This window comes from Vidua chalybeata, chromosome 31, assembly GCF_026979565.1.
Source record: "Vidua chalybeata isolate OUT-0048 chromosome 31, bVidCha1 merged haplotype, whole genome shotgun sequence".
Classification (NCBI taxonomy): Eukaryota; Metazoa; Chordata; class Aves; order Passeriformes; family Viduidae; genus Vidua; species Vidua chalybeata.
In genome coordinates this window covers 1,263,759-1,280,050 of record NC_071560.1, presented here as the reverse complement: position 1 = coordinate 1,280,050, position 16,292 = coordinate 1,263,759, and the positions used below count along the sequence as shown (strand labels likewise).

Below are 16,292 nucleotides of genomic sequence, written 5' to 3'. Positions count from 1 at the left end.
GGAGAGACAGGGATATCTGAGTTTAGATCAGAAGTAAATTTTATTGAGTGTACCAGGTGTTTATATAGGGTTTTACTTGTATGGTGCTTATATAGGGCTCTAGTTTTGGTAACAATTTCCCATTGGTTACACATTCTTCATGACATCACATCACCTGGGAACATTATCTTATCACAAAGTCTCACAACAGGTTGACTGGTCACTTCTTGCCCAGGGAGATTTAAACTGTGTCTGTGTCTCCCATAGTTTCTGCTCAGTCAGGCCTCAGATATCAGGTCCCTTTACCAGCTCCATTGTTTTACTCTCTGTTTTATTCCCAATGAGGGGGCAACAGGGCTCTGCCCAATGGTGGTCACTAGGGATCATCCAACACAGATCCTCCCATTAAAGATGGAGTTGGGAGGAGCGTACAAAGCTCTTCCCGCACTTGGGGCACTCACAGGGCTTCCCTTAGTGGTGCCTCCGTTGGTGTTGGGTTAAGGTTGAGCTCATGGAGAAGCTCTTCCCACACTCCCCACACTCGTAGGGCCTCTCCCCACTGTGGATGCGCTGGTGGATGGTGAGGCTAGAGTTGTGCTTGAAGCCCTTCCCACAGTCAGGGCAGCGGAAGGGCCTCTCCTCTGTGTGAATCCGTTCATGTAGGAGGAGATCGGAGCTCCTTTGAAACCTTTTCCCACACTGGGGACACTCATAGGGCCTCTCCCCAGTGTGGATGCGCTGGTGGGTTCTCAGTTCAGAGCTCCAACCAAAGCTCTTCCCACATTCAAAGCAGGTGTAGGGCCGTTCCCCAGTGTGGATCACCTGGTGCTGGATCAGGCTAGAGTACTGCCTGAAGCTTTTCCCACATTTCCCACACTCGTAGGGCCGTTCCCCAGTGTGGATCCTCTGGTGCTGGATCAGGTGGGAGTTCCGGCTGAAACCCTGCCCACACTCCCCACACTCATAGGGCCGTTCCCCAGTGTGGATCCTTTGGTGCTGGATCAGTCCAGAGCTGACTGTGAAGCTCTTCCCACACTCCACACACCCATAGAGCTTTTCCCCAGTGTGGATCCTCTGGTGCCGGTTCAGGTCAGAGCTGTCTCTGAAGCTCTTCCCACACTCTCCACACTCGTAGGGCCGTTTCCCAGTGTGGATCCTCTGGTGCCGGATCAGGCTGGAGCTCCAGCTGAAACGCTTCCCACATTCCCCACACTCATAGGGCCGTTCTCCAGTGTGGATCACCTGGTGCTGGATCAGGTGGGAGCTCCGGCTGAAACCCTGCCCACATTCCAAGCACTTGTGGGGCTTCTCCCCGCCATGAGGCTTCTCCACCAGCTCTGAGCTCTGGCTGGATCTCTGGCCACCTTCCTGGCTCAGGGGGCCTCTTTCCTCCCTGCAACTCCCTGGGCTGGGTTTGCAGCCACTCTCTGTGCACGATCTCCGGGGCTTTTCCTCCTCCTCATCCTCCTCCATCTGGCCACACCCTGGAAATGAAAAATCCTGGTTTGGGGGAAAAAACAAGAGGAGAGCGTGTTGGACTGGGACTTCCTCCTTGCCCAAGTTCATCTAAGGAAGTCATTGGGAATCCTGTGTCTGTAAGAACCTCCAAAACACCAAGATTCAGCCCAAAAAATCCTCCAAACTTCAAGACACAGATCAAAAACTCCCCAAACATCACAACTCAGCAAAAACCCCCTCCAAAAGGTAAAGATTCAAATCCCATTAAAAAAAACAAAACGCCAACATTTAGCCCAAGAAAGCTCAGAAACACCAAGATTCACCCCCGTGAAAATCGTGGATCCGCCTCCACAGTCACCTGCTGCACGTGGGGGGAGCAGCGCTCCTATGGCTGGGGGGAGGCTGCAGATACAGGGAGGGGTGGAACCATGTGCTGCTTCCTGTTTCTGCTCCTCCTCCTCCTCCTGTGTCTCTGCTCTTCCTCACACTCCTCTTCCTCCTGCTATTCCTCCTTCTCTTCCAATGTCCATCGTTTGACCATTTTGTTCTTCAAGCCTGCTTCTCCTTCCCTTCTTGTCCTGCCCCCAAGCTCAGCACCCAGCGCAGGGGCAGGGATGGGGCTGGGGCAGGTCAGGCTGGGACAGAGCTGGGCCACTTCCGCCCACACTTGGTCCCCACTGCAGCTGCTCCCGCTAGGACAGCGCGGGGGGGCCCGGCCTTGGTGCTGCCCCACTCCCACCTCCCCAGATTCCCCTAGCAGGGGACAATGGAACTGAGGGGGGTCGCAGGGGGGAACACTGGGACCTGCGACTCTGCCTGGCAACTGGTGAGTCATCAGCGCCATGTGCTCTGATTGGCTGAGCTCTGCCTGAGGGCTGGGGCTGCAGCAAAGAGGGGACACCCTGCTCCAGGGGGGATCTCCCGCAAACGGGGGACCCCCATGAAAGGAACAAGAGGAAAGTGTCTTTACAAACAGATGTTGTGAATCTGACTGGAGATAGGGCCAGGGACCTGTACATAAGGAAATGTCAGGAGAAGCCATCAGTTTCGGAAAATGTTATTAATTGATGACACAGACTGCTGCTCAGCCAAGGTCCTGCGCAATTCATGAACTTTGAGAAGAACAACAAAGACTTAACAGAGCCATGAATAAAATCTGCTATATAGTGAGGAGCATATTAAGGGGGTGTGTAGTAGGAGGATTGGGAAGACTTTACCACTCAAGTACTTCAGCCAATGGGGAAAGGGAGATGTGGCTGTGAAAATCAGGATAATAAGGAGGCTCTCTCTTTCAACAACTGGAGAACCCCAGGGACAATGCCCCAAGGCCACTCAGATTTTTTATGAATAAAATTACATCCATCAATCCCCAAAACCCTGACTCATGCCCCTGACCCCGCCCAGGTGACTTGTCCATCCTCCCCCTCTGTCTGGAAGCTTCTGCCAGGGTCGCTGGGTGACTGGACAATGGCCTGGGGTCCCTCCCCTCCTCCCTGCTAAATGGATACCTCGGCTGTCCTTCCCTCAGAGGGCCACGCCCATGTCTTCTCCCATTGGTTGATCGGGTTTCCCCACCCACCCTATATCAGGGCCTGTTCGAGCCTCAGAGCTCACTATCTTCTGGGACCTCTTTGAGTGCTGTTGGGCTCTGGCGCTCTCCTCGGAGTCACAATAAATTTTGGACCTACCCCCAGAAGAGTGTTGCCTCCTTCCTTGCTGGTGGGATCAGCAGTGTCCTCAGACCCACGAAGGCACTCTCTAATATACACTCTCTAAAGCCCAGCTGGGTTCAGAAGGGAGTGCCTCTCGCTGCCCTTCTCGCCCCAGAAAGAGCTAGCCGGGGCTAGCAAGAGATCTGCTCTTGCGAAGTTGGGACGGGACGCGGCAGAGGAGGACAAAGGAACATCTGGGAAATGTGGATTATAGGTGGAACTATCAGGATTTTCTTTTAAGGATTTGGTTTGTGTCACTGGTGGCCCAGTCAAAGATTGGGCCACGGGAGATTTTGCAAAAAGCTCAGCAGCTGTCAGAGGATGAGCACACACAGGCAGTGAACGAGGCTGCAGGAGTGGCAGAAGGAGGCCCTGGAGCACTTGGGCACAAAGGCACAGCAGCTGAATGCAAGAAGGGATGAGCCAAAGGCCAAGCTGAAGGCAAAGGCCATGGCACAGTTCCTACAGCCCCTCAGGGATCAACCCCAGGGCCCAAGGGGGCACCAGCACCCAGGGGACGGGGTCAGCCACAAGCACCTGGCAGAGGCATTGCCCTCCTGGGCAGGGGAGAACCCACCCAAACAGCCCCTGGCAAGGAATCAGGGCCCCAGCTGCAGGGCACAGGGACACTGGAAACAGAGACAGCAGCACCCTCAGGAGGAGCAAGTCCACCCCTGGATGGACATGGATTGTCAGGGGTGTCACAGCTCCCATCCCACCAGGGCACCACACTGGAGCCCTGGAGAACATTCAGGGTGGTTCTGCATCGAGAGGAGGCCTCTCCTGATGGACACAGGGGCCTCTCCATTCACTCTCAATCTTAGACCTAAAAGGAAAAATAGTAAAGGAATACTTTAATTATTAAGGGAATAAATGGGAAAGCCAAGCTGGTATGATTTGATCAACCACTATTAGGAGCTGTGCAGGATAGGTTTGAAATAAATTAATTTCATTTTCTTCTCACTGTGATTCTAATATACAATTTAGGAAGGAATTTGATGGCTGGATTTTAATATTGTAAAGGGTGATACAGAGGCTATTTCTGCTGTACCTCTGTGTCAAATGTCTGGCAAGGCCTATGCTGGAGTGAACCCTGAAGTGTGGGCAGCCCCAGGGAATTATGAAAATTTGATATGGAGCCTCTCCAAATTACTTTTAAGCAACAAGGACAAGTGGTGTCTAAAAGCAAAACCCTGTTCCAGGGGATAGAACGAAGGGGTTACAGCCTATTACTGAGTCCCTGTTAAAGGCAGGGCTTTTGGACCCAGGGACGTCTCCCTGCAACACTCCTATCCTGCCAGTCAAGAAACTGGATCGATGGACACAAGGAGGAAACACAGAATTTTCAAGTGTTAAAAAGCAGATAAACTGAGGCTCCTGCCCTGGCCCTCCTAGACGGGGAAAAAGAATTTGAATTATAGTTGGATGTTAAACAGGGCGAAGCCAAAGGAATTCTTGGGCTAAAATGTTTAACCCAGTGGCCAGAGTGGCCTCATTGTCTGCAGAATTGTGCGGACACAGCTTTCATGGAAACTAAGGCCTGAAAATTGACAGGCAGGAGCATCTCTTATTGTTCAAGTCTGGCATCAAGTTAAAGCTTTGATAACCAAAAGAGCCTCTAAATGGATGAGCAGTGCTCGGTTATTACACTATGAAACTTGTTCAGTGGCACAGGAGGATTCTGAACTGAGAGCAGGGGAAGGGTTTAACCCAGCCTCCTGTTTGAACAGCCGGGAGAAGGGCTGGGAAGAAATCCAGGACTGCATTCAAGTGACAGAGCTCCAGAGCCAGACTGGGAGAGATTCATGAGACATTTCCTGACCTGAGGGAGAAAATGTGTTTGTGGATGGCTCTTCAAGGGCAGCTGAAGAGAAAAGAGTTACAGGGCATGCAATTAGCAAGGAAAGGGAATCAGACAAAGTGCAGGTTACCGCCCCATGGTCAGCTCAACCAGCGCAGCTGTGTGTGCTTGTAAGAGCCTGGCACTGAAATGCCCTGAGCAGGAAGGCTTCAATATCTTCTGGTGACACCATGTCACCCAACAGGGTGGCAAAAGCAATTCTGATTGCTCAGCAACCACTGGATCACTCATTAAGGTATTTCTAAAAGAAATAATTCCAAGAGAAGGGATTGTGGAAGCAACAGACTCAGACAGCAGAACACATTTTACAGGAAAGATCCTCCAGGGGGTTATGGCAGCTTTAGGAATACAAACGGACCTACATAACCCCAGCACCCCCAGAGCTCAGGTTGGTAGAAAGAACGAATGGGGAAATAAAGAAACACCACTGGAAGCTGGGGAGAGAAACCAAGATGCCATGGATACAAGCTTTTGCCGTTGGCTTTGGCAAGAGTAAGAACCAGACCCAGGGCAGATATTCAATTATCTCCCTTTAGAATTCACCTTGGGAATTCTTTACCCTGGTAATTCTCCACCTAGTGCAGGCTGGACATAAGGGATGTACAGTTAAAGCAGTCTGTGGCCAGAATCCTGTCTCTTGTGAAATCTCTGCCACAGGAAGCTGGGCTGGCACAGAGCCTGCCTTGGCACTTTGCTGTTCCCAACATCCAAGCAGGACATCGGGCCCTGCCTAAGGACTGCAAAGCAGCACCACTGGTGGCCAAGTGGCATGGCCCATGCCAAGTGGCCCTGAGGCCAGAAACAGCCGCCAGCACAGCTGAACACGGGGGACCCCTCAGCCTCGGCTCCAGGGCTCTGAAGCCCCGGAGATTTGCACTTCCCACTTGCAGCAGGAGGATGGGAGGCCCCCACTGAGCCTGCACTGAAGGCAGCGCAGCAGCAGCCAGGGCTCCACAGCAGGGCAAACCCCAGGGTTTTGTGGTTCCCTGGCACACCATCGGTTAAATGAATGCTGTTTTCTCCTCTTACTTGCTACAGCAACTCTCATCTTTTTACCATGCTCGACACGTCAAGAGTGCAGCTCATTCAGCAGGTAAGCGAGGGGATGCAGGTGGCAGCCAGGCCTCCTGATCCAGAAACGGCTGCAAAAGGACAGGGAATGAGATCACTGAGAATAATCCCAAAACCAAAGACGACCCAGGAAGAAAAAAATGAGTCAACGAGTGAATCTGCTTGGAGATAGGGCCAGGAACTTGTAGAGAAGGAAGTAATGGGAAAAACCATCAGTTTCAGTAAATGTTACTAATTGACCCAGACAGCTGCTCAGACAAAGTCCGCTAAATCCCTGAACTTCGAGAAGAACAAGGACTTAACAGAGCCATGGATGTTATACACAAGGAGGGGTGCATATTAACGAGGACAGGCAGCAGGCGCATCGGGAAGTCTGAAGCTTCCAAGTCCCTCAGCCAGTGGGCAAATGCAGAGGGAGATGCGGCCGGGAAAAGGAGCATAAAAAGGAAGCTGAGTACTACAACAATGGGAGAGACCGCACGGCAAATGCCCCACGGCCTCTCCCTCTGCTCAGCAATAAAGTCACTTTTACAGGACTCCTCGGTCTCCTCTGGGCACAGAAACCTCCGGCGACGTGAATTTCCTCGCACTCTCCCGGCGACGGGGCAGCCACCTCTGTCCTACCCACAGCAAGCGGGACGAGGCAGCGCTGCTCCGGCAGCGGCTCCTGCCCAGGCAGCGGCGGGAAGGAGAGCGCGGACAGCCGCTCCCGCAGCGCCCTCGGCCCAGGGCCACCACGGGCCGGACACGGCACAAGCAAGCCGCCGCAGCCCCCTGCCGCCCCCTCCGCCCGCAGCGAGCCCCGAGCCCCCGCAGAACCCAGCGCGGCTCCCACCTGCGCCGGGGCCGCCTCCCAGCTCCGCCAATGCCGCCTCCCCGGCCTCCGGCCGCTGCCGCCGCTCCCGGGCCCGCACAGACGCTCCGCCAATGGCGCCGCTGCCCAGCCAGGGCCGCCCTCAGGCCGCCAGCGGGGCCGTGCTTCGCCCCGCTCTCACCAATCAGCGCGCCACAACCACGACTGACGGCACAGCCGGCCAATCGCAGCGAGGGGCGGGCTCTGCGCACGGCACCGCCTCGCCCCGCGCTCTCAGGGCCCCCCGGGCTGTGCGAGGGCAAAGCCACAGCTGAGGAACAGCCCTGGAACGGGCCCGGGCCCGGGCCGGCATCCAGCGCAAACACAAACAAACTTCTCCGCACCTCCCGACACGGCTTTCCCGGCCCTGCGCCTTCGCTGCCTCCGCCTCTGCGGCAAGCCCACGAGCCTCACTTCTCCTACCCCTAATTAGGAGCATCAGTGCATCGCTTGGATTTCCCCTAAAAAGGGAAAAACGGCCCAAACCCCTTCGGCTGAGTGCAGGAGTGGAGAGATTTCTGGCAGAAAATGACAAAAATGTTTTTTTCCCCGGGCTGGTAAGAACCAACCAAAACGAACTGTGGTGGCACCCCCCAGCAGCGCCTCTCTGCCGCCCCAGCTGAAGCCCTCGCTGGCTGCTCCAGGCTCCATGGGCACACTGGGAGCTCTGGGAAGGGGCCCCGGCTCGCGGCACAGCCCTCGGGGCAGCCCCACGGCCCCCACGGCAGCTCCAAGGCTCCTCCAGCCAGGATGGAACGTGGCAGGGCGAGCAGGGGAAGGGACGGGGCTGCCGGCGCCAAGGGAACACGAGGGACACCGGGGGCACTTCACAAACATTTAATGCAAAAGAGAAAATCCTAGGAAAGGCAAAAGCAACAGCAACACGAGGCCACATGAGGCATGTCCCATTGTAGTGGGGTGACGCTGGCCCGATGCCAGGCACCCACCAAAGCTGCTCTCTCACTGCCCTCCAAGCCTGGACAGAGCAGATAAAATTTAACCAGGGTTCAGAAATTGAGCTAAGGACCAGGAAAGATCCCTTATCAAACACCGTCACTGTTTCTCCTTCTTTTCCTGCTGCTGCTCCTGCTCTTCCTGCTCCTCCTTTTCCTCTCTCCCTCCTCCTCCTCCTTCCTAATCCCATCACCTCCCCAGTTCCTGCCTTCTGTGTATTTAGAGTGGAGAACCTTGCTTGTTTTTAGAATGAGAACAAGATCCCAGATGGAACACGGCTTGCTGGTTTTAGTCAGAACTATCAGTGCCTAAAGGTCATGTTTCCTTTGCTTTGGTCCCGACCTTGTTCCTCCTCAGTGTTCAGGCTGGGCTATCGGGTGTCCTTGTTTGCTGCATTTTCAGAGTTCCTTTTGGATCCTTTGGGCCATAGGCTGTGCCCAGGGAGGGTTCCTTGTGCTCCTTTGTGACACAGGAGAACCTCCCAGGCGGTTTCTGCGTGAGCTGCTGCTGTGATGTCACAGGAACACTGCCACGTCCCCGTGGTGTTCCTGTTGCTGTGGGACACGGAGGCCTCAGTGTCCAGAGTGGCTGTGGGCACTGCTCGTTGCCGGAGGATCCTCCTGCCCGAGGCATTCTCAGCAGCCAGCCCACCTCTGACGGGTCTCCTTCTGTGCTTGCAGGGCTACAGTCAGCAGACGTGTGCAGCGCAGCCAAAATGATCCAGCACGTGGTTGCTGCAGTTTGCACGCTGTACTCTGTGGCGTATTTGGGGTATTTTTTAACCCACTTAGCATGTAAGTCGAGGTTTTCCCTCAGTGCTGTGGCTTTGGGCTTGCTGTGTGCTTTCTGTTTCTCTTCTGGAACTGAGTTGACTTTGTAACCAAATTGCCATGAAGACACCATTGGTTTGGGAGAGCTCCTGCCAGTAGCTGCAGCTGAAAAAGCGGGTGTCTGCAGCCAGCGGGGCGTGCACAGCATTTGCAATGAGCCCTGGGGGGTTCTGTTCCCTCAAGCGGGGAGTCTGTGGCAGCAGAGCCTGGAACTCCCTCTGTTTGCTGGTGCAGCCAAGAACTGACCCAGCCCAGTATTTTGTGCTGTTCTCTTGCTGTATGAAGGGACTGTAGCTCCTGGAGGGATGCTGTGAAAGCAAAATGCTCTCTCGGGGTTGCCTTGCTCCGTGGCATTTCCCACCACAGGCAGTTTTTTTCCTGACAGCATCTGGTTCATGTTCCCTCTTCCCTTGCAGGGCACCTCATGTGTGGATCCCGAGCAGCTCCTCCTTCAGTGAGTGGGAAAGGAACCTTTGGTGTTTGGAATTGTGCAGCAAGTTGTGAGCTCAGCATGTGGCAGCCAAGTGCCAGCCTGGGAGTTGGAAGTGAAGTTCCTGTCAGTGTCCTTGCAGCAGCAAAGGGATCCCTGGCAGTTTTCTCCTTTTCTGCTGAAGAGCTTTTGAAGAGCTGCACGTCTGGTTTTGCAGGCAGAGGATTGCTCGCTGGCTTTAGCCATGGTGGAATATCGAATTCCCAACAATAAGTGGCAATGTTGACTTTAGCCCATTGTTAATTTGAACAGCTCTGAACCCAATTTCTGCTTAGTGCAGCAGGATGTGCAGCTGAGGATAAAGAAGGTGATAACTGAGACAGAACTTCCCATCCCTCACGCTGCCATCTGTCCACAGGGCACAAAAGCAGCACCAGCACCTCCTCTGGCTCCTTCTGCTTCCAAAGAGGAGGCCAAAGAGGAGGAACACAGCAGTGAGCTTCCTGCTGTTCTGGGGGACGATGGTGAACTTCCCTCAGTGCCGGGAGATGAGGGTGAACTTCCCGCTGTTCTGGGAGACGAGGGCGAACATCCCGTGGTGTGGGAATACAACGGCGAGGCTCCCATGGTGGGGGACAAGGACAGTGGACATCTCCTGGCGTGGGACGAGGACAGTTAATGTCCCCTGGTGTGGGACGAGGATGGCCAAGCTCCCATCATGTTGGATGAGGATGATGGACATCTCCCGGTGTGGGATGAGGACAGAGGACATCCTGTGGCTTGGGAAGAGGAGGATGGACATCTCCCAGCATGGGAAGTGGACAGTGAATGTCCCCTGGCTTGGAAAGATGATGGCGAACCTGCAGCGTTTTGGGAAGAGGACGGAGAACCTGCAGTGTTTTGGGAAGAGGATGAGGAACCTCCCTGGGCTTGGGAAGAGGACACTGAACCTCCCTCTGCTGTGGGATCCTGGGCTGAACTTGCTGACAGCAGCACAGCCCTGCAGCCAGAGGGGAGAGGGGAGTGGTGCCTGATGCAGCTGAGTACGTCTGCTCTGTTCCTGTGTGCCAGAGCAGGCTGCTGTGTGTGTGTCTCGGCATCAGCTGCACCCAGTGTTGCTCTGCAGCTGAATGTCCCAGGGCCATTGATTGTCCTTCCCCAGCTGAGACCAAGGGGCTGACGGCCCCAGGGAGGGGGGCTGCATTCTGGCTCTGCTGCAAGGCGGGGTCTCACTCTGGGAGGGAGCGTCTTCCACGTGGTTTCTTTCAGGGAACAGCATGAGCCTGGCGGAGCCTGCCGAGAAATACCTGGAAGTGGAGCAGATTGGCCAAGGGTAAGTGCACGGCAGTTACTTCTGCACAGGCAGGCCCAGGTGTTGTGCTGGTGCAGGATCAAGTGAGAAGTCAGGAGAGCTCCAGACACTGGGGTACCATCCTGCTGTCTCTCAGTCCTGATCAGAATTGATAACTGTGCTCAGAAGGCACCATCAAAGCCCTCAAGGCTGGAAGTGCCCTGCCTGCAGCAAGGAGCAGGACCTGGAAGATCTTCTATCCCTGGTATTGGATTGCCTAAAAGAGCAACTCACCATCTGGTGACTGTGAGATACCCGTTCTCAAGAAGATTTCTTTCAAATATTTTGTTTTAAAAAATATCCTCCTGTAAGGATTAACAACCTAATGGTTTAGAAACAGAAACCAGAGATGAACTAATAAGTGCTCTATTCTAGCATGCATAGTAGAGCACTTACATTCAGTAACAGACACAGAGCTGATGCACTCTGGGGGAAAATGCATCACCTGCCTGATGGCAGGGCCCCTGTGGATCCTGCAGGTCTTAGGCAGGAAATGGAAAAGAATGAAATGCATTCATTTCCTGTTCTTTAGACACCCATTGCTCACCCTAGGCTTTGAACTAAAGCAGTTCAGCGTGGACATTTGGGATTTGCTCCAGCCCAATTCCTTTGTGTTGGGTCTCAGTTTTCTCTTGCACACCTTGCATGGCAGAGGGCTGGTGGCTGCTGCGCTGTTGTTGGAAGGGTCGATGCACCCAGGTGTTTGTGAACGCTGCAGGCAGCAGAGATCTCCTGTCTGGGCTGGCTTTCACTGCCAGGGCCTAAAGCGCTGCCTCTTTCTTCTCTGCTGTTTTGTCTCCAGGGCTTTCGGAACCGTTTCTAAAGGACTCAACAGGGCCACAGGAGGAGAGGTCGGTGTCAACGCGCCCAGCACGTCTGGCAGCTCTCCAGGGCTTTCCCCTCTGCTGGGAGCTGTGGCTGCAGCTTTGGGGGCCAGCAGAGCTTCTCTGCACAGGCTGCTCCTCTGAAGGCAGAGCAGTGTCAGCCTGCAGAGCACAGCTGGGACAGACTTGGTCCTTCTGAAGTGCCCAAAGGAATGCAAGGAGGGCAGCGGTGTCTGTCAGAGCAGGACACGCTGGCTTGGTCTTCATGTGTGAATGCATCAGGTGCTGGAGACTGAGGCCCAATTTATCTTCACCCCAGCCTCAGACAGGAACACTATTTAGCAGGTTTTTTATCCTGCCTTTCATCCTCATAGGGTACCTCAAGGCCTAATTAGGGAGAGATTCTGCTCGGGCTCAATTTGGGGTTTTAGTTCCACTGCAGCTGTTCACAGAGAGAGAGGGAGAGAAATGAGGAGATGGATGTCCAGAGCAAAGCTCTCTCCTAAACCCTGCAGTTGTATTTGGTTCTGGGGTCAGTGACAGCCTGTGACAGGGATCACCTGAGCAATGGATGTGTGTGTTTGCTTTGTTGTGCAATCCCAACCAGAGCAGTTGCATCTGAAATCATGACCAAATCTCATAGAATTGCTAAAGGGTTCCCAGCTGTTTTTCTCTGTTTTCACAGAACCAGAATTACCTCCTGCTTGCAAAATGTGTTTGAATAATAATAAGAGTATTGAGGCCATTTGAGAAGACTGTAGGTGAAGAGAATGTTGTTAGAGCTTGGAGGCTGACAGCTGAGGGGCCATTTCTGCAGAGCTTGCAAGGCCAAATGTCTCTGGCCATGTGTCCTGTCAGCAGCCCCCAGCTAGCAGAGCAATGGGCTGTGGGAATGGCACTTGCTGAGCTCTGGTGTCCCATCCCAAGGCAGTTCGGCACAGCCCGGCTCCGTCGCTCCAAAAAGACTCGCTCCGTGTTTGCTGCAGCCTCCTGCCACAGACTCCTCCAGTTAAAGGTCTGCAATGTCCCTTCAGGCGGCCATAAAGAAAATGAGTCTCAGAGGGCAGAACAGGGAACGAGCTGTGAATGAGCTCCTGCTCCTGAAGGACAAGAAGAACCCCAACATTGTCAACTCTTTGGACAGGTGAGTGCTTCAGGCCTTATCCCGTGCCTGGGCCCTGCCTTAACCTTTCCTGGCATCCGGAGTCTGTAGCCTGTTTTGAAAATGCCTGACCCAGCCATATCTTCCCAAAGCAACAGCCTGGCAGTTCACTCTGTCCATGTGCTTTTGTTGCTTTGGTTTGGTTTTCCTTCAAGTTGACCCTGTTTTCTGTGTCTTACAACAAGTGCTGATAACCCACAGCAGAAATGATTTCCCTTGCCTTCTTCTTCCCAGCCCTTTTCCATTGCTGCAGGATGCCAGGAAGACCAGGTTCTTGTTTCCAGAAATGCCTCATTTGCCAATTTTCACTGGCCTTGCCTGTTTCTGAAGGGACTTTCTGAAAGGTTTCCTGACCCTTTTTGTCCCAAGTGCTGCACGGCCTCCTCCCCTGGATAACCCTGGGAGTTGTGTTGCCTTGTTCTGGAGGGAATGGTGGAACTGATGAGTTCAGAAGCTGAACCAGCTGGGGGCCAGTGTTGTGGTTCCACATTGATCTGGGCTGTTGCTAAACTGCATTTTTCACCCGCTTGCCATCTAAGGCCTCTCCTTTCTCACAGGTGTCTCCTCCTTTAGACTGTGCAGATTCCAAGGGCTGTGCAGCCTGGCAGGAATGGCTTTCAATCTGATTCTGTCCTCACTGACAAGCGACCTGGAAACAAAACTCCAGGCTTTTCCATGTGGGAATTGAGCACTGCACATTGGTCTCCATGCCATTGTTTTCCTCTTCCAGCTTCCTTGTTGATGGAGATCTCTGGCTGGTTATGGAATACATGGATGGAGGAACTTTGCAGGACGTTCTCAGACAGACACACATGGCTGAAGGAGAGATGGTAGCTGTCAATCAGGAGGTGAGGGATCCTGCTTGTGACTGCCATGCCTTGGACACGATTGTCCTTCCCAACAGGGCGTGAGAACAGGAGTGGCTCCATGCTCAGGGCTTTGTTTCTCTGTTGTTTTTATGAGCTGGAGAAGAAAGAGCCTCTGCAGTGAACAGCCTGCCAGCAGCACTGCACTTCTACTCTGTTCTTGTTCTCTTTCCTGCTGTTGTGGTCCTCTCTGTTTTGGATTTGATGTGCTGTTCTCAGCTTTGCCTTGAACCGTTTGCCTGGAGCTTGTCTGCAGTGCACTCCTGGCCTGTCACAGCAAAGTTGCTGCTGGCAGAATTCAAAACTGTCCTTTCTTGTGTGATATATTCCGGCCATTGGTTTTTACCCTCGTCTTTCTTGTTCTCTCTCAGTGTCTGCAGGGCCTGGATTTCCTCCATGGGAACCCGGTGATCCACAGAGATCTGAAGAGCTCCAACATCCTTCTGGGAATGGATGGCTCTGTCAAGCTGGGTGGGTGTTCCTGGCCAGGCACGGCGCTCCCGGGCTGCGGCTGTGGGGCTGCTTCCCAGTGACGGCCAGAGCCCCACAAGGGCTGCTGGGGGCACTGCCCGGCCCCTGCTGCCAGCTGAGAGCGGCTGCCCCTGCAGAGAGCTCAGGAGAGGAGCAGGCTGTCAGGAGTGCCTTTGCTCTGGGTATGGCCCTTCCAGAGGGGCAGGAGTTGGAATCTAAAGCTTCAAGGGAATCAGTAAAAGCTGCTGCACGAAAACTGAGGGTTTCTTTAAGGGTCCAGTTCCATCTGTCCTTGGCTACAGCCCTGAGGACTTTTCCAGCTGACTTCACTACTGCATTCTCAGACTGAGAGTGGGGAGTCTTTGTGCTCGGTTTCCTCATTCCAGCTGCCTTTGACAGTGTTTGTTTCTGTCCTCAGCTGATTTTGGCCTCTACGCTCAGCTCAGCCCTGAGCAGGACCAGCGCAGGTCCATGGTGGGCACTGCTCACTGGATGGCCCCAGAAGTTGTCACCAGTTCTCCTTATGGCCCCAAGGTGGACATCTGGTCCTTTGGCATTGTGACCATCGAGATGGTGGAAGGAGAACCTCCTTACTTCAAGGAAACGAGGGCCATGGTAAGAGGCAAATTCTGCAGTGGTTGCAGAGGCCTGTGAGCACAGGGTGACCCTGCACTGGGAGCAGCAGCTGGAGGCTTCTGCCCATGGGGAAGGGAATTCCCAGAGGACTCGAGCCTCAACACCAACAAATATTCTGCAGTCTCCAGCAACAATTTGCTTTGGGATTTATGTTGTTGCAGCTCTTCTGGCCATGAGGATGACCTGAAAATGTGAAGCAAGTGCACCAGCTCTTTACAATGGCTGTGGCAGCACCAGGGTTTGGGTTTTTTGGTTGGCATAGAAAAATGAGCTCTGAGCAGCATCTCTGCCAGGGAGGAGAGTGCCCCTGGAGCTGGGGCTGCGAACCCGGGCTCGATGTGAGCGCTTGTGGGTGCGAAGGAAGCTGGCAGAGCGCTGAGTTTGCTTTTTCCTGCAGGCTCGATGTTAGCGCTTGTGGGTGCGAAGGAAGCTGGCAGAGCGCTGAGTTTGCTTTTTCCTGCAGGCCCGTGCTCTGATCCAGCAGAACGGGACCCCGCAGCTGCAGGAGCCCAGGCGCCTGTTGGCTCTGCTGTGGGACTTCCTCGAGTGCAGTCTGGAGCCGGACGAGGAGCGGCGCTGGTCTGCCCAGGAGCTGCTGCAGGTGAATGCCAAGTGGCTGCAGGGGAAGCAGCAGCACCAGGGAGGGGTCTTCTTGTGGGGCCCCATCTGAGAGTCTCCAGTCTCGCTGCATTCCACACGCAAAGCAAGCAGAATCCTCGCCTGCTTTGTCTTGGCAGGGTCCTTTTGAGGTCATCTTCACCTGGTGCCCCACAACAAGCAGGGCCATCTTCAAGCAGGTCAGGTGGCTCAGAGCCCTGCCTGACCTGAGCTTGGATGTTTCCAGGGAGGAGGCACCTCCCACATCTCTGGGCACCTTCTGTCAGTGCTTCCCCACTCTCCTGGTTAAAAAATTCTGCCTTAGAGCTAATCTGAGCCCGCTTCCCTCTCCTGAGTTTCAGACCATTTCCCTTTGTCCTGTTGCCATGGAGCTTGTGAGAAAATTTACTCTGGAAAGTGACGGTTCATTTCTTTCTTTTTTATCCCTTGGGCAGCACCCATTTTTATCATCAGCCAAGCCTCTCTCCAGCCTGACCCCTCTGATCACCGCAGCAAAGCAACTGAGGGAGCAGCGGAGGAGATGAAGCAGTGGAGGACAGCTTTTAGTTACAGGAATTAGTTAGGACAACTAGTTAGTTATGGTAGTGCTAGTTATGGTTATGGTAGTTAGGACAGCCTGTTTGTTATGGCTCTTATGACAGCCTGTTTGGTATGGCAGTTTTTTTGAATAAAAACTCTCTTAAAACTCAACTCCCTTGAGGTGTCCCTTCCTTCTCCCTCTGTGACTCAGCTGCCCGGAGCAATGTGAGGGGAGAGTGGGCCCAGCCTCGCCCAGAGCTGAGCCCCAGCAGAGCCCTGGCAGAGCCCAGAGCAGCCTCGGCATCTGCAGAGTCAGCCTGGAAGGAGGCGCTTGGAGCCTTCTCGGCTGCACCCAACTCTTGGTTACAAACTCTGTGTGGTGGAAAATGCCACCGGCTCTGCCAGAGGGCAGAAGGGGACTGGGGAAGGCCCAAGTGCTCCATGCAAGGGAAAAACCTGCCCTGGGTTTGTTATAAATAAAATAAAGTTTGTTATAACTATGTAGTAGTTGGCTTTTGCTATTATGTCTTGACTTCTTCAAATTATTCTTAATCACAATGATTTTGATATAGCGCAGTTTGTAATCACTTGTAACTGCTTTTGCTGTAGTATAATTTGTCAGGTTTTTGTGGCCAATGCCCTGGCCCCTGTGTAGCTCATATCCTCAGAACATAATTCATGGATGATATTTTAGTTT

The 16,292-nt window shown here is 53.8% G+C and overlaps 2 protein-coding genes across 16 annotated transcripts; one reads left to right on the top strand and one right to left on the bottom strand.

Moving 5' to 3' along the window:
* Window positions 1–17: 17 nt before the first annotated feature.
* LOC128801757 (zinc finger protein 239-like) lies at window positions 18–8,456 on the bottom strand. Its single transcript, XM_053967864.1, has 3 exons — window positions 8,231–8,456; window positions 3,877–3,975; window positions 18–1,479 (listed from the first exon to the last, which is right to left on the bottom strand). The coding sequence occupies exons 2-3, from the start codon at window positions 3,955–3,957 to the stop codon at window positions 451–453; spliced, it is 1,110 nt and encodes a 369-aa protein (XP_053823839.1). The 5' UTR covers window positions 3,958–3,975; window positions 8,231–8,456; the 3' UTR covers window positions 18–450.
* On the top strand, window positions 7,165–15,766 carry LOC128801750 (serine/threonine-protein kinase PAK 3-like). 15 transcript variants are annotated; one of them, XM_053967848.1, is made up of 10 exons: window positions 7,165–7,491; window positions 9,135–9,172; window positions 10,418–10,481; window positions 11,302–11,350; window positions 12,358–12,467; window positions 13,216–13,333; window positions 13,723–13,822; window positions 14,241–14,437; window positions 14,922–15,059; window positions 15,511–15,766. In XM_053967848.1, the coding sequence occupies exons 1-10, from the start codon at window positions 7,463–7,465 to the stop codon at window positions 15,598–15,600; spliced, it is 933 nt and encodes a 310-aa protein (XP_053823823.1). In that variant the 5' UTR covers window positions 7,165–7,462; the 3' UTR covers window positions 15,601–15,766. The 15 variants fall into 15 exon arrangements, 13 of the variants coding, with proteins under 13 accessions (XP_053823823.1, XP_053823819.1, XP_053823824.1 ...); XM_053967844.1 differs by having other exon boundaries at window positions 7,464–7,491; window positions 9,135–10,191; XR_008435238.1 differs by lacking the exons at window positions 7,165–7,491; window positions 15,511–15,766 and adding exons at window positions 8,466–8,682; window positions 14,620–14,696 and having other exon boundaries at window positions 9,135–10,191; window positions 14,922–15,003.
* Window positions 15,767–16,292: the final 526 nt, after the last annotated feature.

Bases quoted from the DNA above. Each gene is read 5' to 3' on its own strand.
- LOC128801750 (XM_053967844.1), top strand. From the start codon at position 9,867: ATGTTGGATGAGGATGATGGACATCTCCCGGTGTGGGATGAGGACAGA. The intron at 10,482-11,301 runs GTAAGTGCACGG...TTTTGTCTCCAG, and splicing joins GTGGAGCAGATTGGCCAAGG to GGCTTTCGGAACCGTTTCTA. The intron at 13,823-14,240 runs GTGGGTGTTCCT...TTCTGTCCTCAG, and splicing joins GGATGGCTCTGTCAAGCTGG to CTGATTTTGGCCTCTACGCT.
- LOC128801757 (XM_053967864.1), bottom strand. From the start codon at position 3,957: ATGGAGAGGCCCCTGTGTCCATCAGGAGAGGCCTCCTCTCGATGCAGA. The intron at 1,480-3,876 runs GTGCCCTGGTGG...CCCCCAAACCAG, and splicing joins TTCTCCAGGGCTCCAGTGTG to GATTTTTCATTTCCAGGGTG.